Raw genomic sequence first — 24,998 nt, forward strand, 5'->3', positions numbered from 1 at the left:
AAGTGCCTATTACAGACACAAAAGTTTGACTGTCCTTGGTAACACTTGGAGCTTTTGAAGAAATAATCTAGCAACGATTCCGTTGGCCAAAATCGAAGTCAATCCACTCAAACGCAATCCATAGCACAACACAACGCACAACATCAAAACAAGATGTTCGCCGGAGGTGCGGATATCATGTGATGAATGCAGGTCCTGTGCTTTTTCGCTTGGCCAACGTGTAAAATATGGGTTGAAAAGGCATAAAAACAGCAAGGCAGAAGACATATACGTATGTGCAGCACAATTGGTATTAACCAGTGTGCTATAGAATGTATAAATTTAGTAAACAGACAGCGAAAATGGCAAACGCTGTCGGTGGAACTGTCTGTATCATCTTGCTGTTTTTATTATTCACGGGTTACTACGCTTCGGGAGGCAACGTCCGTTCTTCCGTCACCGTAAAAACGACCCCGAGTGCTCGTACGGCGAAGTTCAAGTCTCATCATGTTCCGGAAACCAACGTGTAAGCCAGCTGTTACTTCACATCTGTGTCACCACACGCAGGCTGTGCGATACGTATGTTTGTGTGTACAAAGTGAAAAGGGCGAGCTAATAACTTGCTGAGAAAGAAAAGAGGACTATGCAGCTGTGGCATACACATGACATAAAATTCATATTGCATGGATCCCATGGTTACGGGTTACGAACGGGTTACATGGTTACGAACTCTGTCAAGAACGCCAGCATTTTGGTGGCATATGACAAGTTGCTTAGGCATGCCGCCTTCCGCGAGGGACGTTAAATACGGTTTGCAGTGGGCCCAGATTTTGGTGCACGTTAAAGAACTTTCAGGAGGGTAAAATTAATCCACACACAGACCACTGTGGCGTCACTCATGATCATAGCTGTCTCGCGATGAAAAGCGAAAGCCACAAATCATTATCATGAGCGACGCCACAGTGGTCGCTCTGTGGATTAATTTTGCCCACCTTATGGTTCTTTAATGTGAGCTGGAACCTCTGCACACGGCACACTGTATTTAACGTTCCTTACGCAAGACGACGTGCCTAAGCAACTTGTTCCATGCCACCAAGTTGCTGGCATCTTCGGCCAGGATTGAACCAGCAACCTTGGGATTGTTTGAGGAACACACTACTATCTGGTCTACCGAGGCTGGTCTGGCAGAGCTATGTTTAAACCACGACCTACGAGATTATAGCGATTTTATTTGCGATGGTCATTAGCATCCCTTCACAGCACCACTTTTCAGAGGCTAGCTGTGGTGCTGCTCATCATCCCATTTGTTGCTCCCTCAATTGCTATAATACCTTGGACTTCAGCTTAACTGAGGATTTTTGTACAAGCGGTGCATGTCCCACGGGAAATGCCTTCTTGCTAAAGTTGTAAATTGATTATCATCATCGTTCTGCACATTTTCATTGGAGCCGTTGCTGACTTCTGCTACAGTCGTATGTCTGCTTCTGCACATAAATTCAAATTTCCATTACCCAGTCATGATGGAGATCTTGCAGGCCGATGTGTAGCGCCCCTAGCGGATCGTGCGGACGGGCTAGTGCATAGGAGTTGCCAATTATGATATGGTCGGCAGTGATGGCCACTAGTTAACTTCATGTAGTTACTAGTAACTAGTAGTACTAGTTAAACTAGCTAAGTAGTAACTAGTAACTACTAGTTAAATTACCTGATTGTAGTTAAAAAGTAGTTATCAACTACTTGCAGAAATGTAGTGGCAACTACTAGTTAAACTACTATTTCGAGTAGTTAACTATAGTAGTTAGGTTACTGCAGGCGCCAACTACTTCCGATTTTGCCGCAAGCTTTACGGCACGACTGTGCTTCCAACTTTTACCTTGTTTGATGAGAACGGAGGTGCAGAGCAATTGTGCTGTGCATGTGTACTAAATCTTCACTTTTATAACTGCTTGTGATTCATATGTAGGTGTCTGAGAACACTAAAGAATGAGATTGGTGTTGATGGACAACGTTAGTAAGTAGTTATAGATGTAGATAAAATACATTGCAGTAGTTACAGAAGTAGTTTTAACTACCTCCCCTGAAAAGTAGTTGAACTATTAGTTAAACTACTCCATCATGAAGTAGTTAGTAGTTATAGTTAAACTTCTGTAGAAGTAGTTAGTGGCCATCACTGATGGTCGGTGTAATCTAGTGCAGGGGCCTCAAACTCAAATCGAGTCACGGACTGCATTGACCTTAGACCACGTCATGGATAGCCACACAGAAAAGAAATGATGGTAATTACCAAAAAATACCCTAATATACCATACAATAAAAATATACACAAAAAACAGGAGCGGTGTAGTTATTGTGGGGCCGGACGGTGTGTGCAAAACATTACTGAAAATCTCCCCTTGACACACCAAGGGAAATAAATAAGCTGCCTTTCCGAATCGGGTACTGCAAATATAAAAAACGATTCGAGAAAAATACGTAGTTCTTTGCTCACAGTTTCAATTTGGAAAAAGAAATGGAAAAATCAGAGACAAACAGCTAGCTGACATTATTGACAATAGATGACTTCGGGTTTGCTACTTTAATATGACTCCTAAAAAATTAAAATATGATAGCCCTTGTACATAACTGTTCTGTATCTACTTTTCTAGTGTGTCACTATTTAACTACAGTAAAACCTCCAAAGTCGGACACCTCCCTGCCTCGGACAACTCCCTATGTCGGACAACTCCCTATGTCGGACAACTCCCTATGTCGGACAAGATTTCATTACACCGGCAGGCTCCCATTGAAACTACATGGGGACGAAATTCTCTGTCGGACACCTCCCTATCCCAGAAGTAGGACAGAGTTTTCCCTGCTAAGTTGGACAAAACCCTGGCCAAATTACCACAATCTCGGCCCATCTTTGCATCAAAAACACCCAAAATGAGCCAGTGCCCTTGACTTTCGCCCTTTTTTTACACTACTATACTGGTCTCAGCATTTCTTTGTTTTAGTTTTTCGAGTCCAAAAACGGGTGTCTACATCATAAATATTCTTTGTGTGAGCACTTGTCTTCGGTTTGTCAAGAGCCTTTGAACGCGCACTGCACCAAGACAATGAAAAGTGGGCTGACGCTTCAGAGACGAGTCCTTGAGCTTAATTCCAAGTGGGTTTAAATTATCAAGCAAGCAGCACACTGCTTGAAAAGCTCCAAAGGTAATGCCATTGAGTGGAATCTGCACAGAATTGAGTCCACCAAAATCAGTAATAATTATCAGTGAAGAGTGGGTAGAGAGGTACCACTACCAGGTACCACTAATGGACTATGAATTGAAGAAGGGGGACATTTCTGGCAACGCAGCTGTGATCTTTTCCATTTTTTGTTTCCCTCGTATTCTGTAGCTCGGAGACCTCACGAAGTAGGACGCACTTCGGCTGCACCGCGGGTGTCCAAGATAGGGAGGTTTCACTGTAATTACTAATTTACACTTAGTATAAGAGTTAAGATAAGCCCATCTTAATCATCACAAAAGTTACAGTGGTAGTTGGCAAAGTGCATGCGGAGACTAGGTTGCTGTGTCCATAATTTGTTGCGGTTGATGACCCACCAGAAGTGCTCACAAGCATATGATCATCCTTATATGTATCATGGTAGCACCACGCCAGGCTAGGGTGAAACGAATGGCTGAAAAATCAGGTTTTATTCCTAATTCTTCATTATTATTTTGTTTGAAAGGGTAGCTTCGTTCTGTTTGTGGTCAAGGGCCCTTGGGCCACAGAATAGGTCATCGCTGGTCCCGTGGTATTTGAGATCCCTGATCTCGTAGATCGTGGTTCAAACAGCTTGCAGCTCATGAAACCTGCACATTGTGTGAGAAAATTTGCATGTAATTATTGTACTGCTGTACTATATTTTGCAGTTGTGAACATTTCATCCTCACATTTTCAGATCCGAGGTAGTTCATAATGGCACCGAAACCAACAATACATTATCCCCTATTTCGACGTCCTCGTCTACACCTGATCCTGATGGTGCGGAACCACTGTTGACACACAAAAATTTAGCTGAAGAAGAACATCATTCCAGCATGACAATATTTTTTGCTCTGAGTGTAATAGGCAAGTAGTTTTCAAGTAACTTGTTTGTGCCACTTAAAATGGTGTCCCTAAGGCTAAATATCGGAAAAAGGAAGAACCGTGTGATATGAGAATGACTGTTTTGTTCTTGTAAGTCTCAATGCAGCATCAGCCACTGAAAAATTTGTAAGGTTTCGGAAGGAAATCAGTCGAAGCATTTATTTTTTTAATTTTATTTTGTTTATTTATTGATCATCAGGGGAACTAGTAGTATTGCTCTAAATAATTTTCCTGTAATAGCAAAAATTTTGGCAGGTATAGATGTATATGTAGATGATAGAATTTTATGTTTCGTCCACTCGCTGTGAGGGAGAACACTAGAAAAAGCTGATTTTTTTTCTTTTTTTGGCAGCTTGACAGGTATGTTTGAAACATCTGGCATTCTGCACGGTGCGCCAGTTGAGCGATTGTTCATTGTGGGATGTTTTTGCAATAAAGTGGGACAAACTTGCCACCACGAACTTTGTGCAATACTTGTGCAAACATCCTGCACTGCTCACGTGAACGTGTACATGTTCACTCTGCACTAGTGTAGAATTTGGAATAAGAGTCATTACACTTGAGTTTATGCTTTTGCTAATCCAGAAAGTTAATGTAAAGTAAGTAAGTTACATCAAAGATAACTATGTAGTTACTATTTGTGCAGAATAGCTGTACTTGTAACTTATAAGTACTTTTGTCGTGTCATAAGTGTAACTTTTTTTAGGTAGCGTTTTGTAAGAATGTTTGCAGTGGTGCCACAAAAAATAAGTTGGCCTTTGCAGCTTTTTGTCTGTATGTTTTGTGTACAATCTTTTGCAGCAAACAAGCATATTACAATTTAATTAAGTCCCATTAAATGAGGGAAAGAAAACTTGCATGCTAGCATATTTCTACTCCAAAGTAAATGTCGTCACAGTAGCAAATTTGTATAGCTGCGGTAATTGAGAATAGAGTTAGATGACAAATTGCCTTGTAAGGAATAAGATACTAGAGTGCATTGTTACCTCTGTTTGGTTTTTCATTTTTTGATTCCCTCCTGCGGATGTTAAACCATTTTACTGCACCCCCTTTAAGCAGCATGAATTTGACTGCTCAGGAACAACACTGTTGGTCTTGCCCATGGCTTGAGGGCCATGCATCAAGGTGTCGAGTATTGAATAATTATGGACATGCACAATATTATTTATGTGTGTAAGCTTTACACACGGAAGCTTCATTAGTAATGTTTTCTTTTCAGCTGTCTGTATTTTGATGATTCACTTCCTCATTCAAGCTAACTTCGAGTTCTTACCAGAGAGTGTGGTTGTGGTTTTAATTGGTGAGTAGATCTAACTCATTTTGAGTATAGTATCATACCTTCACTGTACTCAGGACTTCTCCTCTTTTACTTCGTGTTCTCTCATATAATGCATGTGAATGGGTATTTCAGGTGCACTCATTGGGCTGCTTTTGAAACTAATTTCAAGTCAGCATCTTGGAAACTGGCAGGTAAGTAAACGAAGAGAGAATATCCACATTCATTTCGGCTGAGGCGTTCTTACTTGACAATAGCACAGCGTGCTTATTAATTCAAATTGCTACATGAAAAATGGAAGCTGTGTAGATTCATGAGCAAGCACCATCAAAATATTTGCACAGGATCTTGCAAAAAGAGGGGGATGTGATCTTATCTCTTAAATAGGTGGGTTTCTGGTGAAGTCATGAAGTGGGAAAGTGTAAAAAATTGCAGCTGGGTGCTCAGACATGGGTTTTATTATATTCAGGGATTTCATAGGGTTTTATAGACTAGACATAATAAGTATCTACAGGTAACACTTGAGCATGATACTGTAAGTGTCCTGCACTTCCTGTTATGTACTCATGGTATACATCTTTCTTCTCCAGAAAGAAGAAGCTTTTAGTCCGACCACATTTTTTCTTGTCTTGCTACCTCCCATTATTTATGAATCTGGCTATAACCTTCATAAGGTAAGTGGAATGTCTTCATAACTAAAGAATATTTCATCCCACTGATTAGCTGAAGCATTCATTCATTCATTTCATTTGCTACATCAATTTGGCCATACATTGGAATTGTAGTTGTATGCCAAATATCATACTGCTGTTTTAAGAGCCTAAATTTGTGTTGTCTTCCAGGGCAACTTCTTCCAGAACATTGGCTCAATCTTAATTTTTTCAATAGTTGGCACAACAATATCTGCTCTCGTTATTGGAGGAGGAGTCTACCTGCTTGGGCTGGTTAGCATTTCTCTTTCTTTGTAATCCTGATGACATGATGTGGTGACACACCTGGCAACTCTTTCACAGGCTGATGTTGCATACCGTCTAGATTTCTCAGAGAGCTTTGCATTTGGCTCTCTTATTTCGGCCGTTGACCCTGTAGCCACATTGGCTATTTTTCACGCGCTTGACGTGGATCCAATCCTTAACATGCTTGTCTTCGGCGAGAGCATCTTGAATGATGCTGTATCTATCGTCCTGGCGACGTACGTAACTTTCTTCTTCATAGCATAACTATTTGTTTGACGGAATGTACCGTAATCTCACGTGTATATTTAGGGCCCTGTGTTTTAGGGTAAAACCCGTTTTTGCTCCCAGATTTGCATCACCGTGACTTTGGGTACCCCACCCCCCACCCACCCCCGTCAGGAAAAAAAAAAACAGCAAACCACCAACTTGGCAAAGTGCAAATTCAGCCACCCATACCAACACTAGAGGACGCTATGTTCCGCATCTCATGTTCATGTAAAACGTGAGAGGCACTCCTTCTTTTTTTTTTTTTTCCACCCCAAAATCTGCTTTGCCACCCTCGATATTGCCCGATTTTACCCTGTTTTACGGCCCCTGAAATAACGCACGATTTTAACACACCGAAAAAACCCAGATTTTCAAAAAAACGTAAAACCCAAGAACACAGGGCCCCTTGTATAATCCACGAATTACTTGTCGAAAAAGTTTTCTGACATTGTAGTCTATTGTAATGGTCCTTTCCTCAAATTTCCCCTGCCATAGCCGAACAAAGCAAGGCCTCTTATCACTGTGGTTCATGTGTCTCTGATGGTAGCTACCTTTTCATTCCACCAGGGAGGACAGAAAAGTGGTGCATGAATTTGTGAATCTATTCAGGCAGCATGAATGCATACCAAGAGAGAGTTCACGCAATTAAAGGCCTCATTCCGTTGAAATTCTGTGGACGTGTCCTTTATTTTGAAGTGTCATTTGTCTCCGGCATACTAGCCGCGATGCATCTGAGGGTGTTGTTTATGCGTCAGAAATGTTGCTACAGGTCCGAAAGGAGCTGCTCTGCGGCTAATACGCGTGAAATTACGGTAAATTGATGTCTGTACAAATGTGTCGGCATCTGCTATACCATTTTCAAAATGGATCTGGGCTTCTCCTACGCACTTTTAGGACTGTCCTGGAATCTGCGAGTCCAGCGATGTCGTCCCTAACAACAGGGCAGCTAGTCGTCTATGGAGTCCAGCGTTTTTTCCTCGTTTTCTTTGCATCTGCTGGAATTGGGGTTGCCTTCGCTCTAGTTGCTGCACTGATATCCTTTTCTAACTTGCTTATATTCAGCAAGGTGTTAGCCAGCTCTGTCTACATTTGTGTAAATGTATTGTCTTTGTGCGCTCAGTGCCAAAAAGCAGTGGATGTCTTCCTTGACGCTTGTTCCACTTGTTGAAATATGTTGATCTCCGTAAGAACCCGTCCATAGAGTTTGGAATGATGCTTGTATTTATCTATGCTCCTTATGGCCTCGCTGAAGGAATTCATTTGTCAGGTAAGGCATTTTATGTAGCTCTGCAAAACAAGAAAATTGTGTGATGTGATTGTCGATGTGGTTGTGATTGTGTGGTATCATGTGTGATGTGATGTGCTGGCAAGTGTAATACACACTGTAATTGCATCCTAATAAAATATGGGGTATAATTTTTACTACTTCAGCCACATAGTTTTTTTGCTATAGACTACCTGAGCCCCCTACGTCACTGATTACGTTTTGCCGCTGCACAAGCATGCTTGCACAAGTAAGCATGCTGGGCACACATCAGCCTTTCTGGCCTATCAGCCGCTGCATTCTTCCCGCTTCTTGGCCACCACAGCAAAATATAACCTCGAACCGGTCTTCTCGTGATTTCACATGCTTGGAAACAGAAGGTCGTCTATAGCAAGAGTACTGCTTTTGGCAGAAGGTTGACAATTCTGTTACATTATACATTGATACAAATCTGAAAATTGCACTCTAAGACCGAACCCGTTTATTTTCTGACCTCCAGCACTTTATTGAGATAACAAGTTGGTTGTCTTATCATGATAAGCAATGCCCTATTGCTTAGGGTAATTTTCTGATCAACAGTTGTAGATGTTACTTCCAGAAAGTACTGTTCAGATTACTTTTCCATTACTCATTGATAGAGGTATCATTGAATTGCAGTTATTTAAACACTGAATATGTACATCCTTTATTTATTTGCTGTTTATTATGCTAAATGCCGCTGGTCCACGTTACGAAATGTGTGGGGTCTTTGTCTGTATCACATTCCATGTCACACGCCTAACTTCACGGTACAGGGGTTCATTTCCCAGTAGTTTGACTGTGCTCAAATACTTGTACCTGGCTGCCTGATTACCTTGCACATTACGTTTACTTTTAGGGATTATGGCCATTCTGTTCAACGGCGTTGTCATGTCCCATTATACACACTTCAATCTGTCGTCTGTGACTCAGATTACTATGCAGCAGACGCTGCGTACTTTGTCTCTTATCTGCGGTGAGTTGTGCGCTTTTTAATTTTTGTCAAACCTTAGCATGTGCCTCTTGCTGCCACGTGTTTCCCTCCCAACAGAGACATCTGTGTTTGCCTATCTTGGCTTGGCGATCTTCAGCTATCGTCTCATCATTAAACCGTCTCTCATCATTTGGAGCATAGTGAGTTGACAAATTTCCCCTTTCAAAGTTTCTTTGTGTTAATAGAGTAGACACCAGAGCCATCCTGAGGTCAACTTCTGCCTGGGGTCAGGATGACTGTGAAACGCCCCTTCTTCCCACTATAAATAGGGCCTGACGTTTTAGGGTTATACCCGATTACGCCCGATATTACCCCCCCCCCCCCCCCTCCAGATTCAAATAAACAAAAACAGGGTTTAACCCGATATTTCCCCGAAAACTGCTGGGCCAAGGATATCCAAAGTCATTCCAACTAACACAGGACTTTGGAAACTATGTTGTAAATGCATAAATATGCTCATACAAACTGTCAAAACAGAGACCCTGCTGCCTTTTAGATGATGGACTGAATATGGATACTCTACTGGTGTGTCATGTGTCTTATGCCGAATAAACTGAATATTTACACCCAATACAGTTCAATTCAACCAGAATTGAGTTGAATCACGTTCAGTTCAACCCGATTATACCCGAATTATTGAAGCAAAATATAACCCCCAAAAAGTCAGGCCCTAACTATCAGCACTGTCTAAAGATTGCAAGCCAGAACAAAGCATTGGTGCAGAATTTGCATATGTGCTTTCCATCTTTAGCTATGCACATACACATGTTAGACTGGTAATTCATTCTGTTACATAAATGTTCTGCACTCCAAAGCTTTGCAGAGAACTTCTAACTGAAAAAAAAAAAAAAAAATGAAATGCTGAAAAGCTAATTGTAAAAGTTATATTCTAAATACTACAGTGAAAATTGTCTAGACCTCTCGCTTCTTTACCCAACCTCATGAGCTTTGGGACCCCTGCTGTGTAGCGTCCCCTCTGGGGAAGGCACCTGGGGTGGCTGCCCCTTTTGCACAGCTTAGGAACGGCTCTGGTAGCCACCACTCTTTTAAATACAGAAGTTGTGCGTACTGAATAGGGAAAATATGTATCAATACTTCTCCTTTATTTCAGGTACTATGTTTACTTGGGCGAGCTGCTAATATATACCCCCTGTCCTTCTTACTAAATTACTTCAGGGAGCACAAAATCACAAGGAAGATGATGTTCATCATGTGGTACAGCGGTAAGGTCATCACATAGTACCGTGACATTTGTGTTGTTGTCTGAAGATTTGTCTTTTGGCACAGTGGCTGAATGCTCAACATAAGTCTGATTTTACGTTATGTCACTGATGTTTATAGGTTCTGTGCTCCTGACATAACCACCACTCTGAGGCATCAAGATGTCTGTAAAACTGTGTATCTTCATGCTGTCTACGTGTATTCATGACTTGGCATATTGTTCTTAACACTCTGTAGGAGTTTACATTCAAACAGTGTGTTGTATAAAAACACACGTAATATTGTTGGACATTCCATTACCTGAATGGTGAAATGCAAAGAAACATTAATGAAAAATTAATGCAGCTTGGCAAACAGTATCACACCTGTATTAAGAATTTGGCTCATTCTTTAGGAATTCATACCAAGAAGAGGGGCGAACAAAGTTGCAAAGTAGAGTATGAGTTCGTGGTGCTTATGTTTTTTGGCATTAAGCCTCACACTACTTTATTCCCCTGATTAGTTATCAGAAGCCACCACTGCTCAAACACTTTTTTTGGAAACTTTACTTTTCTTGCTGATCCCTTCATAGTATGACATCTGAACAGTACAAGGCAGCTGTCCCACCTTATTTCATGCACACAGGGTTGCAGTGATTGGAGTCTTCCTTTAGGTGTAAAATCCTTGACATGGAATGAATGCCAGCATTCCGCAGACAACTTCCGTTTTTTCTACGAAGTGACTCTCTTCACATGGCAATAAAGAAAGTTTGCATTGCATCCAACCTAACTTGATCTGCATTTGTAATTGGCTGTTGCTCTGCATAGTACCTGTATGGTTGTGGTTCAGCTGTGAACATACTAGTATGTAGGCTTCCAAGGATTGCATTGCCTTAAGGCACTCTAAATTCAAGACTCAAGGTGCTCTGAATTCGGTATAATGACCTTGGTTTGTTCATTATTATGTTTTTGTATATGCATACTTATATATGCAGATGCATACTGCACATTGAGCATGGCTGTTCCGCAGCTCGTGTTGATCTAAAATGCGAGAAGTGTTTGTTTTCTTTTTATTTATTGTTGTGTTTTCACCAGAAAATCTGCTTTTCCACCCCAAATCGCCTATTTTTACCTTGTTTTATGTGGGGACTCTCCCCTCCCCCCCGATTTTCAAAAAACATAAAACCCGGAAACACAAGGCCCTGTTCATACTTTCTAAATTGATCCAAATTTGTTTATGGAGTTCATTCCCATTTCGACCATCATGCGTCCTGGAGCAATAGCATGCCAAATTATATTGGCCTAGTACATTGGGTTAAATTGAGAAGTAGTAGTTACCTGTGAGTTGTATCAAGCTAAGAATCTGTATTTTAGTGCTGCCTTCATTATATCGAACCTTGATATAACGAAACTCGCAGGAACACGATTTCTTTCGTTGTACCAGATAGTTCGTTGTATCGAGTCTGATTAACTATGGCAGCCAGTTAGGACAGGGAATAAAAATTATTTCGCTGTACCACAAATTTCATAATGTGGCGTTTCGTTATATCGAGGTTCGACTGTAGTCCCAAGTGCTCATGCTGCCAGCTGCACACAAAGTTCCTCCTACACTGTTGCTCATTGTTATTAGTTGATGTCTTCAGCATGAATGGCGGGCAGAAATGTATGAAAGTTCCTGTGTGCATAGGCACAAAGCATGCTCACTGCTTGCGCTTACAAAATCTTTACGTAGGGCTCAGAGGAGCAATTGCCTATGCCTTGGCAATGCATCTGGACGTCGATGATGAGAAGCGTCATGTCGTTGTCACCACAACCCTCATTATAGTTCTTTTCACAATTCTCGTGATTGGTGGTTCTACAATGCCTCTGCTTAAGGTGAGTATTCATGAATTTGGTACACATTGTAACATCCTTACTGATTGTTATGACCTGCATTACAGTTCTTGAAAGCCAATAAGATGACAACGCGCAGAAAGAGAGGGCCAGCTCGTAAAGTTACCTTGAGCAAAACAAAAGAAATGGTAAGTGCTTTAGAGTTTGTTAAATCAGTTGTGAACGTCAAATTAGTTCCTTTATTGAGCTGAACTGAGAGGCAAATTCCTTAAAAATTGGCATTTGTTACATATGAACTGTTACTGACATGGATGTCGCATACGGAAGATCTCAATGAACCAACTCCCTAGAGCACTGCACGGGCTGCATTCTTAGACCCAGGCCCGGACCGAGCCCGACCTTCCTTCGATTTACCCGCCCAGCCCGATGACTCTGTAGCAGCCGCCTATCAGCATCGCCCATCGCCCATCGACAACGAGCGCAATAAATGGGACGCGAGCTCACGGGGCCGCTTCTGCGTGCCAGTGCGCTTTCGCATTCTTTCTGGCAACGACAGTCAGTCTAGTTGTCCTTGCTTGTCTCCCGAGGTACACGCCACAACTGGTGACCCGACAATGAACGTTTCTCCAGACGCTCCTTTGGAGCCGCCTCCTTCTGCACCGCCTGCTTTGACAGGGGCCACAGTAGGCGCCGTTGGCACAGAAGTCCACCTGCCGCCGTTCTGGACGAAAAACCCGCGTGCATGGTTCTTGCAGATCGAAGCTCGCTTCGCCCTTCGCCGAATCACATCACCCCTTACGATGTATCTGAACGTCGTTTCGGCCTTACCTCCCGACGTTGCCGACCAGGTAGACGACCTTCTGGCCTCCCCACCTGCCGAAAATCCGTACCAACAGCTCAAGGAAGCGATTCTTTCGTGTGCTGAGTGCACAGAGCAGTCACGGATCCGTCAGCTCCTCTCTGGCGAGGAACTGGGCGATCGCAAGCCATCGCAGCTTCTCCATCGTATGCAACAACTGCTCGGAGGCGCCACGGACGATCAGCACCCCATATTACGTGAGCTATTCCTCCAGAGGCTTCCGCAGCAAGTACGAATGGTCTTGGCCGGCTCCGAAGATCTCTCCCTCAAGGCCTTCGCCCAACTCGCGGATAGGATCATTGAGTACTCTTCGCCTTCCATCGCCGCTGTTTCCCACCGCACCCCGCACGCCCCTCCTCCCACTGACAGCTCTACCCGCGCCCTTCAGGAGCACATTGCGCGGTTGTCTGAAGCTGTGGAAAGTCTCCGCTCTGATCTCACTCACCGCCCTCGGACTTTACGTTCACCGTCCCGCGGCCGCCGCCGTTCTCCTTCCGCCCAGTCTGATGCACAGAGCCAGCCCAACGGCCTCTGCTGGTATCACAGGAAATACGGCGACAAGGCACTGAAGTGCACACGACCTTGTTCCCGGACGGGAAACGCGGAGGCCGGTCGATAGAGGCGGCCTTCGACCACGGCCCCCCAGGAAGCCGCCTGTTCTACGTCATTGACCGACTCGCAGGCCACCGTTTTTTGGTAGACACCGGCGCTGAGGTGAGCATCGTGCCCCCCACGCGGGCTGATCGCGCCCGCGGGCCCTCCTCCTCGACTCTTCAGGCCGTCAACACGTCGCCCATCGCAACCTTTGGCCTGCGATCCCTCACCATTGACATCGGGCTCAGGCGCCTTTTTCGTTGGCTGTTTGTCACAGCCGACGTGCCTACTGCCATTCTGGGAGCCGACTTCCTTCACCACTTCGGTCTCGACATAAGTATCGCCCGCAAGAAGCTTGCTGACTCCACAACCGGCCTCACAATCTCTGGCGTCCCGTCTTCCCAGCATAGTTCGGGCATCAGGACAGTTTTGCCCTCGTCCCCGTATTCCACCATTCTGCTCGACTTCCCTTCCGTCGCGAAGCCCTGCAACTTGGCTGTCACCCCGAAGCATGCTGTCACCCACACCATCGTGACGACGGGTCCCCCTGTCACGGCTCGGCCACGCCGACTCGCCGGCGACCGCCTCAAGATCGCCCGCCAAGAGTTCGACCATATGTTGCAGCTAGGTTTGATTCGACCATCGTCCAGTCCGTGGTCTTCACCGCTCCATATGGTTCCGAAGTCTTCAGGGGATTGGCGCCCCTGCGGCGATTATAGAGCTTTGAACGCCTCTACTGTCCCAGACCAGTATCCCCTTCCACACCTTCACGACTTCGCCCTAGGCCTCGCTGGCGCGACCACCTTCAGCACGATCGACCTCGTAAAGGCCTACCATCAAATCCCTGTGGCACCGGAAGACATCCCAAAAACGGCAATCATAACACCATTTGGCCTTTTCGAGTTCATCCGCATGCCCTTCGGTCTGCGTAACGCGGCGCAGACCTTCCAGAGGTTTATCAACGAGGTTCTGCGCGGGCTCCCTTTCGCTTTCGCATATCTCGATGATATACTGGTCGCCAGCAAGACTCCCGGTGAACATGAAGAACATCTACGCCAGCTGTTCCGCAGGTTGGACGAGCACGGCCTTGTCCTTAACCCCGCAAAATGCGTTTTCGGCCAGTCGTCCGTGCGGTTCCTGGGACACGAGGTAACCCCGGAGGGTATTCGGCCTCTCCCATCCAAAGTGCACGCGATCCAGCAGTTCCCCGCCCCCACTTCCTTTCGGAAACTGCGCGAATTCCTGGGACTCATCAACTTTCATCGCCGCTTCATCCCGCACTGTGCCGACATTCTTCGTCCTCTCACTGATACGCTGCGCAATTCTGGGAGTGCGGCAAAGCCTTTCCACCTCTCTCGGGAGACAAGCAAGGACAACTAGGCTGACTGTCGTTGCCAGAAAGAATGCGAAAGGGCACTGGCACGCAGAAGCGGCCCCGTGAGCTCGCGTCCCATTTATTGCGCTCGTTGTCGATGGGCGATGGGCGATGCTGATAGGCGGCTGCTACAGGGCTCCCCCTCCCCGAAGACGGGTTGAAGGAGAATAAGACAGAGAGGGGAGTAGCCCAGGTAACGGTGCGGCGAGGCTTGACGCGAGGTGGGTGAGGGACGAAGACAGAGGACTCTGTGGCAGGTGCGGCAGGGGTGTCGACCTCCAGGTATGCCGGTTTTACCCTGGCGAGGGAGACCACCTGAGGCCGGGCTTGAATGTCCAGCGTCATGGTCTTGTCGGTGCGGGACAGGACACGGAAGGGACCGTCGTAATGGGGTGAAAGGGGCTTGCGGGGGGCGTCATGCCGAAGAAAGACGTGTGTGCATGTGTTGAGATCGGGGTGGACGAAGATGACCGGGGAATTGGGGGTCCTGGTGGCGGTCGGCGAAAGGCGTCGGAAGAAGCGACGAAGTAACTCGACGTATTCAGACTGCCGAGTTTCGGCTTGGGAGTCGAGCCAGAAATCGCCGGGGAGGTGCAGTGTCGTTCCAAAGACGAGCTCTGCAGCGGAGCAGGACAGGTCTTGCTTGAGGGCAGAACGAATGCCCAACAGCACAATCGGCAGATGATCTACCCAGGTGACTTGGGCCTCGCGAGCAATAAGCGATGCCTTGAGCTGGCGATGGAAGCGCTCTACAGCACCGTTAGCGGCGGGATGATAGGCAGTCGTTCTGATGTGGTGAACTCCCAGCAGGGTCATGAGAGTCTTGAAGAGGGCGCTTTGGAATTGCCTGCCCTGGTCGGTCGTAATTCGAGTGGGGCATCCGTAGCGGGCGATCCAGGTAGAGACGATCGCCCGAGCTACGGTGTCGGCGGTCATGTCTGGGATGGGCACAGCTTCGGGCCACCGGGTATGCCTGTCGACCATGGTAAGAAGGTACCGATAGTCGCGGGAGGGTGGTAGGGGGCCGACGATGTCGACATGGAGATGACGGAAGCGGCCGTCGGGCAGGGGAAATTGGCTGACGGGCGACTTGGTGTGACGGGTTATTTTGGCACTCTGGCAGGCCATGCAGGATCGTGCCCAGCGTCTCACGTCGGCGTTTATGCCCGGCCAGACGAAACGGGAACACAACAGACGCTGAGTGGCCCGGATGCCGGGATGAGCAATGCTGTGGAAGCTCTGGAAGGCTGGGAAACGGAGCGAAGGAGGGAGATACGGGCGCGGCGAATCACCGGAAACGTCGCAGGCGATGTCGCAAGGAGCCATGGGGAGAGGAATGTACTTGAGTTGGAGGGACATCTTGCAGGGGCTAGCGGACGTATAATCACGGAGATCTCGATCATTTGCCTGTGCTTCCGCGATGTCGTCGAGAGTGACGCCGGAGACACGGACGGCCTCGATGCGGGAAAGGGCATCCGCTGCTTGGTTTTCAGCACCGTGCACAAAGCGAATGTCCGTGGTGTACTCAGAGATGTAGCACAGGTGACGAAGGTCGGCAGAGGAGTACGCAGCACGGTTAGACTTGAACGCAAAGGTCAGAGGCTTGTGGTCTGTGAGCACGTGGAAGGTCTGCCCGTCGAGGAAATGGTGAAAGTGTTTAAGCGCGTAATAGATGGCCAGGAGCTCTCGACTGAACGTGCTGTACTTTTCTTCAGAGGGCTTGAGTCTCTGGGAAAAGAAGGCCAGTGGGCACCAACCGGATGGGGAATATTGTTGGAGCACGGCTCCGACGGCATGGGTTGATGCGTCGACCATGAGGCGGAGGTCGGCCGAAGGATCAGGGTGTACCAGTAGGGCGGCATCGGCCAAGGCGGTCTTGGCCCGTATGAATGCGTCCAGAGCCTCGGGAGAGAGGTGGAAAGGCTTTGCCGCACTCCCAGAATTGCGCAGCGTATCAGTGAGAGGACGAAGAATGTCGGCACAGTGCGGGATGAAGCGGCGATGAAAGTTGATGAGTCCCAGGAATTCGCGCAGTTTCCGAAAGGAAGTGGGGGCGGGGAACTGCTGGATCGCGTGCACTTTGGATGGGAGAGGCCGAATACCCTCCGGGGTTACCTCGTGTCCCAGGAACCGCACGGACGACTGGCCGAAAACGCATTTTGCGGGGTTAAGGACAAGGCCATGCTCGTCCAACCTGCAGAACAGCTGGCGTAGATGTTCTTCATGTTCACCGGGAGTCTTGCTGGCGACCAGTATATCGTCGAGATATGCGAAGGCGAAAGGGAGCCCGCGCAGAACCTCGTTGATAAACCTCTGGAAGGTCTGCGCCGCGTTACGCAGACCGAAGGGCATGCGGATGAACTCGAAAAGGCCAAATGGTGTTATGATTGCCGTTTTTGGGATGTCTTCCGGTGCCACAGGGATTTGATGGTAGGCCTTTACGAGGTCGATCGTGCTGAAGGTGGTCGCGCCAGCGAGGCCTAGGGCGAAGTCGTGAAGGTGTGGAAGGGGATACTGGTCTGGGACAGTAGAGGCGTTCAAAGCTCTATAATCGCCGCAGGGGCGCCAATCCCCTGAAGACTTCGGAACCATATGGAGCGGTGAAGACCACGGACTGGACGATGGTCGAATCAAACCTAGCTGCAACATATGGTCGAACTCTTGGCGGGCGATCTTGAGGCGGTCGCCGGCGAGTCGGCGTGGCCGAGCCGTGACAGGGGGACCCGTCGTCACAATGGTGTGGGTGACAGCATGCTTCGGGGTGACAGCCAAGTTGCAGGGCTTCGCGACGGAAGGGAAGTCGAGCAGAATGGTGGAATACGGGGACGAGGGCAAAACTGTCCTGATGCCCAAACTATGCTGGGAAGACGGGACGCCAGAGATTGTGAGGCCGGTTGTGGAGTCAGCAAGCTTCTTGCGGGCGATACTTATGTCGAGACCGAAGTGGTGAAGGAAGTCGGCTCCCAGAATGGCAGTAGGCACGTCGGCTGTGACAAACAGCCAACGAAAAAGGCGCCTGAGCCCGATGTCAATGGTGAGGGATCGCAGGCCAAAGGTTGCGATGGGCGACGTGTTGACGGCCTGAAGAGTCGAGGAGGAGGGCCCGCGGGCGCGATCAGCCCGCGTGGGGGGCACGATGCTCACCTCAGCGCCGGTGTCTACCAAAAAACGGTGGCCTGCGAGTCGGTCAATGACGTAGAACAGGCGGCTTCCTGGGGGGCCGTGGTCGAAGGCCGCCTCTATCGACCGGCCTCCACGTTTCCCGTCCAGGAACAAGGTCGTGTGCACTTCAGTGCCTTGTCGCCGTATTTCCTGTGATGCCAGCAGAGGCCGTTGGGCTGGCTCTGTGCATCAGACTTGGCGGAAGGAGAACGGCGGCCGCCGCGGGACGGTGAACGTAAAGTCCGAGGGCGGTGAGTGAGATCAGAGCGGAGACTTTCCACAGCTTCAGACAACCGCGCAATCTGCTCCTGAAGGGCGCGGGTAGAGCTGTCAGTGGGAGGAGGGGCGTGCGGGGTGCGGTGGGAAACAGCGGCGATGGAAGGCGAAGAGTACTCAATGATCCTATCCGCGAGTTGCGGATAGGATGCCCACTGGCCTTCTTTTCCCAGAGACTCAAGCCCTCTGAAGAAAAGTACAGCACGTTCAGTCGAGAGCTCCTGGCCATCTATTACGCGCTTAAACACTTTCACCATTTCCTCGACGGGCAGACCTTCCACGTGCTCACAGACCACAAGCCTCTGACCTTTGCGTTCAAGTCTAACCGTGCTGCGTACTCCTCTGCCGACCTTCGTCACCTGTGCTACATCTCTGAGTACACCACGGACATTCGCTTTGTGCACGGTGCTGAAAACCAAGCAGCGGATGCCCTTTCCCGCATCGAGGCCGTCCGTGTCTCCGGCGTCACTCTCGACGACATCGCGGAAGCACAGGCAAATGATCGAGATCCCCGTGATTATACGCCCGCTAGCCCCTGCAAGATGTCCCTCCAACTCAAGTACATTCCTCTCCCCATGGCTCCTTGCGACATCGCCTGCGACGTTTCCGGTGATTCGCCGCGCCCGTATCTCCCTCCTTCGCTCCGTTTCCCAGCCTTCCAGAGCTTCCACAGCATTGCTCATCCCGGCATCCGGGCCACCCAGCGTCTGTTGTGTTCCCGTTTCGTCTGGCCGGGCATAAACGCCGACGTGAGACGCTGGGCACGATCCTGCCTGGCCTGCCAGAGGGCCAAAATAACCCGTCACACCAAGTCGCCCGTCGGCCAATTTCCCCTGCCCGACGGCCGCTTCCGTCATCTCCATGTCGACATCGTCGGCCCCCTACCACCCTCCCGCGACTATCGGTACCTTCTTACCATGGTCGACAGGTATACCCGGTGGCCCGAAGCTGTGCCCATCCCAGACATGACCGCCGACACCGTAGCTCGGGCGATCGTCTCTACCTGGATCGCCCGCTACGGATGCCCCACTCGAATTACGACCGACCAGGGCAGGCAATTCCAAAGCACTCTCTTCAAGGCTCTCATGACTCTGCTGGGAGTTCACCACATCAGAACGACTGCCTATCATCCCGCCGCTAACGGTGCTGTAGAGCGCTTCCATCGCCAGCTCAAGGCATCGCTTATTGCTCGCGAGGCCCAAGTCACCTGGGTAGATCATCTGCCGATTGTGCTGTTGGGCATTCGTTCTGCCCTCCAGCAAGACCTGTCCTGCTCCGCTGCAGAGCTCGTCTTTGGAACGACACTGCACCTCCCCGGCGATTTCTGGCTCGACTCCCAAGCCGAAACTCGGCAGTCTGAATACGTCGAGTTACTTCGTCGCTTCTTCCGACGCCTTTCGCCGACCGCCACCAGGACCCCCAATTCCCTGGTCATCTTCGTCCACCCCGATCTCAACACATGCACACACGTCTTTCTTCGGCATGACGCCCCCCGCAAGCCCCTTTCACCCCATTACGACGGTCCCTTCCGTGTCCTGTCTCGCACCGACAAGACCATGACGCTGGACATTCAAGCCCGGCCTCAGGTGGTCTCCCTCGCCAGGGTAAAACCGGCATACCTGGAGGTCGACACCCCTGCTGCACCTGCCACAGAGTCCCCTGTCTTCGTCCCTCACCCACCTCGCGCCAAGCCTCGCCGCACCGTTACCTGGGCTACTCCCCTCTCTGTGTCTTATTCTCCTTCAACCCGTCTTCGGGGAGGGGGAGCCCTGTATCAGCCGCCTATCAGCATCGCCCATCGCCCATCGACAACGAGCGCAATAAATGGGACGCGAGCTCACGGGGCCGCTTCTGCGTGCCAGTGCGCTTTCGCATTCTTTCTGGCAACGACAGTCAGTCTAGTTGTCCTTGCTTGTCTCCCGAGGTACACGCCACAACTCCATACCTGGCCTGGCCCAAGCCCGAATAATTCCTGCATTTCTGGGCTCGAGCAATTTCTACTCTATCCGGCCCGGCCCAGTGATGCGGACTGTAAAAGTTGACTGTGGCCAGCGAGAGGTGGGGTTACACAGGTTCGAGCCTGACCTGGGACAGGCAATGTATGGGCCCGGTCCAGCCCGGGCCCATAATGTGAAACCCGAGCCCGGCCCAGGCCCGCAAAAAGAATGCATTACCCAGCCCAGCCCATGGGCCCAGCTCGGGCTTTAGGGTAAGCCCGAGCCCGTGCAGTGCTCTACAGCTCCCTCCCAGAGGTCACGTCTGAGTCATCAAGAAAAGTCCCAATTTGATACTAGTGCAATAGACTGGTATATGCCTCTCTGCATACCAGAGATATTTTCTAGTAATGTTGCTCAAGTTCAAGTGTTTTTAAGTGTTAGTGTTTTTTATTTTCTCAGCTTGTACAGAATTAATGCCATACAGATTTAAACAGAGTAATTAATATACGTAAAATGGCACGAGCTAAAAGGATCAAACGCCATAGGCGTGAAATTGATCCAGTATTTCATACACAGCTCAAGCTAACTATCGGCAGTCATCAATGGAAAACATACAAATCGACAATGGCTAGTATTTGAAATGTCTCATGCAGAACGAAAAAGAACACCAGTAACAAAAGCAAGGGAGCCAGCATCTTACCCTTGAAACAAAATTAAAAATTACAAGGTATTTTCACACATAAAGTACTCATGATCTATTTTCTTGAAAACACTTAACGTTGCAAGAGTAAATTGCTAATAAATTGCAATCCATCACCAAGACACCTCAGGATTACATAATACTTACCATACCAGGGCATACTGAAATGGAAAAATGAAAACAATACTTGGTGGTGAATGTAGGCTTTCAGATGAAGAACAGCAGTGCATTTTTACTCCTCTGTTACATGATCAAAGTACAGCCACGAGAAGAGCATTTTCTATCAAAGCTTTGCTGATTAGCAACTAGGAACTTTGAGCAGCCTTAGACTCCATGTATGTACACCAAGGGGTGAGGCAGACTTGTGATGTGTAATGCCATGTCATTGCACGAGAAAAGTAGGAATCCCCTATTTTGGCCGCAATTTGGCCAGTTCTTGTTTGCTCAGTTAATGTGGCAAGTTTCCTTCCCACTTCATTTCATGTGTGAACAATGTGCAGAAGCACTTCCAAAGGCAAAACTGTGCTCTGCGTGATACTGAACTAGGCTGCATTTAATATTTTCCAAGCCCCCCTTCACACCCGTAGAAACGATCGAAAATAAAAATGGTCCTAGTTTCACAGGAAATCATTATGTGACTGAAAGAAAGAAGACTAGAGCTGACGAAGGTGTAGTGCTGCATATTCTAGTTGAGGCTAGAGCATTCTTTTAACCACGACCTAACAGATGTTAAGAATTATATTATGGGCTTATATTATGTTTATGAGCAACTTTCATTGATTCAGCATACCTCTACAGAGTTGATATCTATTGTTGATTGTTTCAACTGCATTAATGCACAATTACTAGTGCTGCTCGCCTATAAACAGGAAATTTTTGCATTGTACTTACAAGATGTATGCAGGAGCTGTTAGCTGTGAACGTTTTTTTTTTCTGCTTTAAGTAGGACCTGACATCGGTAATCTGCATGACTTCTGACACAAACTGAAGCCAGCTTTGTGTGTACAAAGTCTGTTCCTTTGGTGAACAAGGCTCGTTATGAGAAGCCACTGATCCTATGAGCTTTCGTAGTGTACATTTATTTTCTTCTCATGCTGTCTGTCTGCGCTTATTTGTGTGTCGCGCGCATCATGGTGTGACTTTGTACATTCCTCAACTAGGGGCAAACAATTGATGCCGAACATCTTTCGGAACTAACGGAAGAAGAATACGAAGTGAGCTTCATGAAGAGTAACCTGAAAGGTTTCATTCTACTAGACGTAAAGTATCTTATCCCCTTCTTCACACGAAGGTTTACACAAAAGGTGATGTGAAATTTTTACGACTGGGATTCAATGTTTAGTATAAGTCTTTTAATCCTGCTCTGTTCACAGGAGGTGAAAGATGCCAAAATTCAGATGACGGACCTAACAAACAAGTGGTACCAGGCTATCCGGGCACCCCTCGACGAGTCTGACGAGGGCTCTGAGGAGGATATTGAGGAAGGGTGACGTACACAGTAACGCTAGTATCGTAGCTGGCCACATACGTACAGTGGAGTTTTAGGTGTCCCTGTTTTATGTGCAAGCTTGGTATCTTGTGAACACATATCTCTGGGTATTGCAAGCAGTATGGGTGAACTTGTTCATGACGTGTTATGGTTAGGGCGCTGTGTTCTCTAACTCGTTTTTGACAAGACTTGGAGGTTATACTTTTTTGAAGAAATTGGTGGTTAAATATTCAGCTTTTTTAAACGTTACATATCTTTTATAAAAAAATCTATGAGAGCATCACAAAAGGGGGTTTTTGCGGGTGAGTTATGCGGCCAGGCGGACGTTGTGTCGGAAAGAGTATGTGACTACTACGAGATGACTAATTACGTAAAATTCGTTGATTAACTTTCCAGTTAGATGTTTTTAGGGAAATATGATGTAGCAGAATTGAAGCCAATCATTATTTAAATCTAGCAATAAAGCCGATTGGAGTATCCGCTGTTCTGCTGTTCAGTTAAACCACTTTCTGGCACAGATAAGGCACAGATTTCATTAAGATTTGATTAAGTGTCGATTTCAGTTCATTTGCATAGCAAAATTTGGTAATGGATATGTGAACATAGTACATGCATGATTCAGGTTCTTTAAAAAATAGGATGGATTTAAAGGAGTACAGAGGGCCATCCAAAATATTTTCAATTTAAGACATCTGATGAAACTATATGCGCCAATTTGCCGAACAGCACAAAAGGTTTCAATGCATGCAGTTTTTTCACCAGAAAAAAAAAAAACTTGCACAAACACAGCCGCGCTCATTCACTCTCGACTCGTAACCCGGTGTGCCACAAGGAGGAGAGGGACAACTTATGACGTAATAACTTTTGCGCAGTCAGTCGAGGTCAGCTCCTGTGTTTTTCTTTTTGTGTGTGAGGGCTTCCTTTTGTAGTCTGTAAACCTGCTCCCTTGGAGGCGGGGGGGGTTGGAATTGAAAAGGTGAACATGGTCATGGAGGATTTCATTGTCGAGCAGGCGTTTCCCTGTGGGCAGTGCTTCCTCAGAGCCCTAAACAGCTGACTAGCAGACGATACTCTGAACCAATCAGTGAGCCCGGACCCTGTAGCGTCAGCGAAAGGTCACAGGGTGGCAGTGCTCTCCACCACCATTGCGCACGGTCGCTTTTTGCAGTGTACTTTAAATTCAGTTTCTGCGATAATTATGGCTCTCTGGAGTGAATTACTTCTCATGGTGCATTTTACTGGTCTACTTAACCGTTTTGTAGAAAGAAAACAAGGTGTTAAAAATGACTTCTGTGCTACTTTAAATAGTGACTGGCTCCAATTCTGTTATCTCGCATGTATTTCTCGATAACATCTAATTCAGAAGTTAAGTAATGAATTTTAGGCAATTAGTCACCTAGTAGTTGCATACTCCCTCCGACAGAATGTCCGCCGGGCTGTACGAGGGTGGTTCCATAAGTTTCTGGCCCTACCAACTTTTAATAGTCATAAAGACGAAACAACTGTATCACTTTTCGACATAGTCACCCTTAACTTCGATGCACTTTTGACACCTTTCGACACCTTTCAACCAGCATTCTTATACCCTTGAAAAAATAGTCCTAAGTTCTGTCCGCAAAATGCTGGAAAACTGCCTCTTGCACCTCACTATCGTTTTGAAATCTCCGTCCTCTGAGATCCCTCTTCAAGTTTGAGAACAGGAAGTAGTCACTTGGTGCCAAGTCTGGACTGTACGGTGGGTGGTGAATTTCTTCGAAGCTGCACTCCTTCAGTGCATACAGAAGCCATGTGGACAGGGGCATTGTCCTGGAGCAACCGGACACCTCGACTCAACCTGCCGCGCCTCTTTTTCTTGATGGCGTCTCGCAGTCTGTGCAGGAGTGAAGCATAATAAGTCGCATTCACTGTGGTGTTCCTCTATTTGAAGTCGATGAGGACGATCGCCATGGTCTTCTTTGTGGATTGTGTGACCTTGGCTTTTCTTGGGGGTGCTTCTCCTGGTTTGCACCATTCCATCGACTCCTTTTTCGAAAGGGGATCATAGTAGAGCACCATAGTCTCATCCCCTGTGACAATTGACTTCAATATTTCTTCTTCGTTCTCTTGACAGAGCTCCAAAAACTCTTTGGCACAGACGACGCGCTGTTGCTTTTGAACTGACGAGAGAAGTCTTTGCACCCATCTCGCATTGACCTTTTTCATGTGAAGGCCCTCGCCGATGATGCGAAAAACGATTGTTTTGGAAAGCCCCAGCCTTTCTGAGATTTCCTTCACCTTCAGATGCCTGTCACTCAGTACTTCCTCCTCGACAAGAGACAAATTTTCTTGTGTCACCACTTCCACGGGACGACTCTCGCCCCAGTCGAAACTGCTTAGCCCAGTCTTTTACCGTTGTGTACGACGGAGAGACATCCCTGTACACGTTGTCCAGTCGTGCTTTAATTTCTTTAGGCAAAACTCCCTCTTTTGTCAAGAATTTTATCACAGCGCGGTACTCGATTTTTTTCCATTTTAACACAAGAGTGCACCCTGGCCGTTTGAAATGCCGCTCTCCAACCGACAAAAGCATGGAGAGGGTTGAGGGTGGTGCTCCGGCCCTCCAACAGATGGCGCCACGCGTCCTTAATCGCATTTTCAAATTCGCACGCATTTTCTACCTCGGGCCGGAGACTTATGGAACCACCCTCGTATATAACTCAAAAGC

At 47.5% G+C, this 24,998-nt stretch overlaps 1 protein-coding gene across 1 annotated transcript; it reads left to right on the forward strand.

The window, feature by feature from the left end:
- Positions 1-131: 131 nt before the first annotated feature.
- On the forward strand, positions 132-22,651 carry LOC135378334 (sodium/hydrogen exchanger 8-like). The gene is made up of 16 exons (XM_064611348.1): positions 132-505; positions 3,908-4,077; positions 5,315-5,395; positions 5,507-5,565; positions 5,962-6,045; positions 6,214-6,315; positions 6,385-6,563; positions 7,489-7,627; positions 7,756-7,861; positions 8,736-8,852; positions 8,928-9,010; positions 9,982-10,093; positions 11,802-11,944; positions 12,010-12,090; positions 21,966-22,109; positions 22,179-22,651. The coding sequence occupies exons 1-16, from the start codon at positions 312-314 to the stop codon at positions 22,293-22,295; spliced, it is 1,911 nt and encodes a 636-aa protein (XP_064467418.1). The 5' UTR covers positions 132-311; the 3' UTR covers positions 22,296-22,651.
- The last annotated feature ends 2,347 nt before the right edge of the window (positions 22,652-24,998 follow it).

Source organism: Ornithodoros turicata, chromosome 1 (genome assembly GCF_037126465.1).
Source record: "Ornithodoros turicata isolate Travis chromosome 1, ASM3712646v1, whole genome shotgun sequence".
NCBI classification, from domain to species: Eukaryota; Metazoa; Arthropoda; class Arachnida; order Ixodida; family Argasidae; genus Ornithodoros; species Ornithodoros turicata.

Excerpts from the sequence above, each read along its gene's own strand:
- LOC135378334 (XM_064611348.1), top strand. The coding sequence starts at position 312 with ATGTATAAATTTAGTAAACAGACAGCGAAAATGGCAAACGCTGTCGGT. Across the intron at positions 10,094-11,801 it reads GTTCATCATGTGGTACAGCG|GGCTCAGAGGAGCAATTGCC; the intron begins GTAAGGTCATCA and ends ATCTTTACGTAG. Across the intron at positions 11,945-12,009 it reads CTACAATGCCTCTGCTTAAG|TTCTTGAAAGCCAATAAGAT; the intron begins GTGAGTATTCAT and ends CCTGCATTACAG.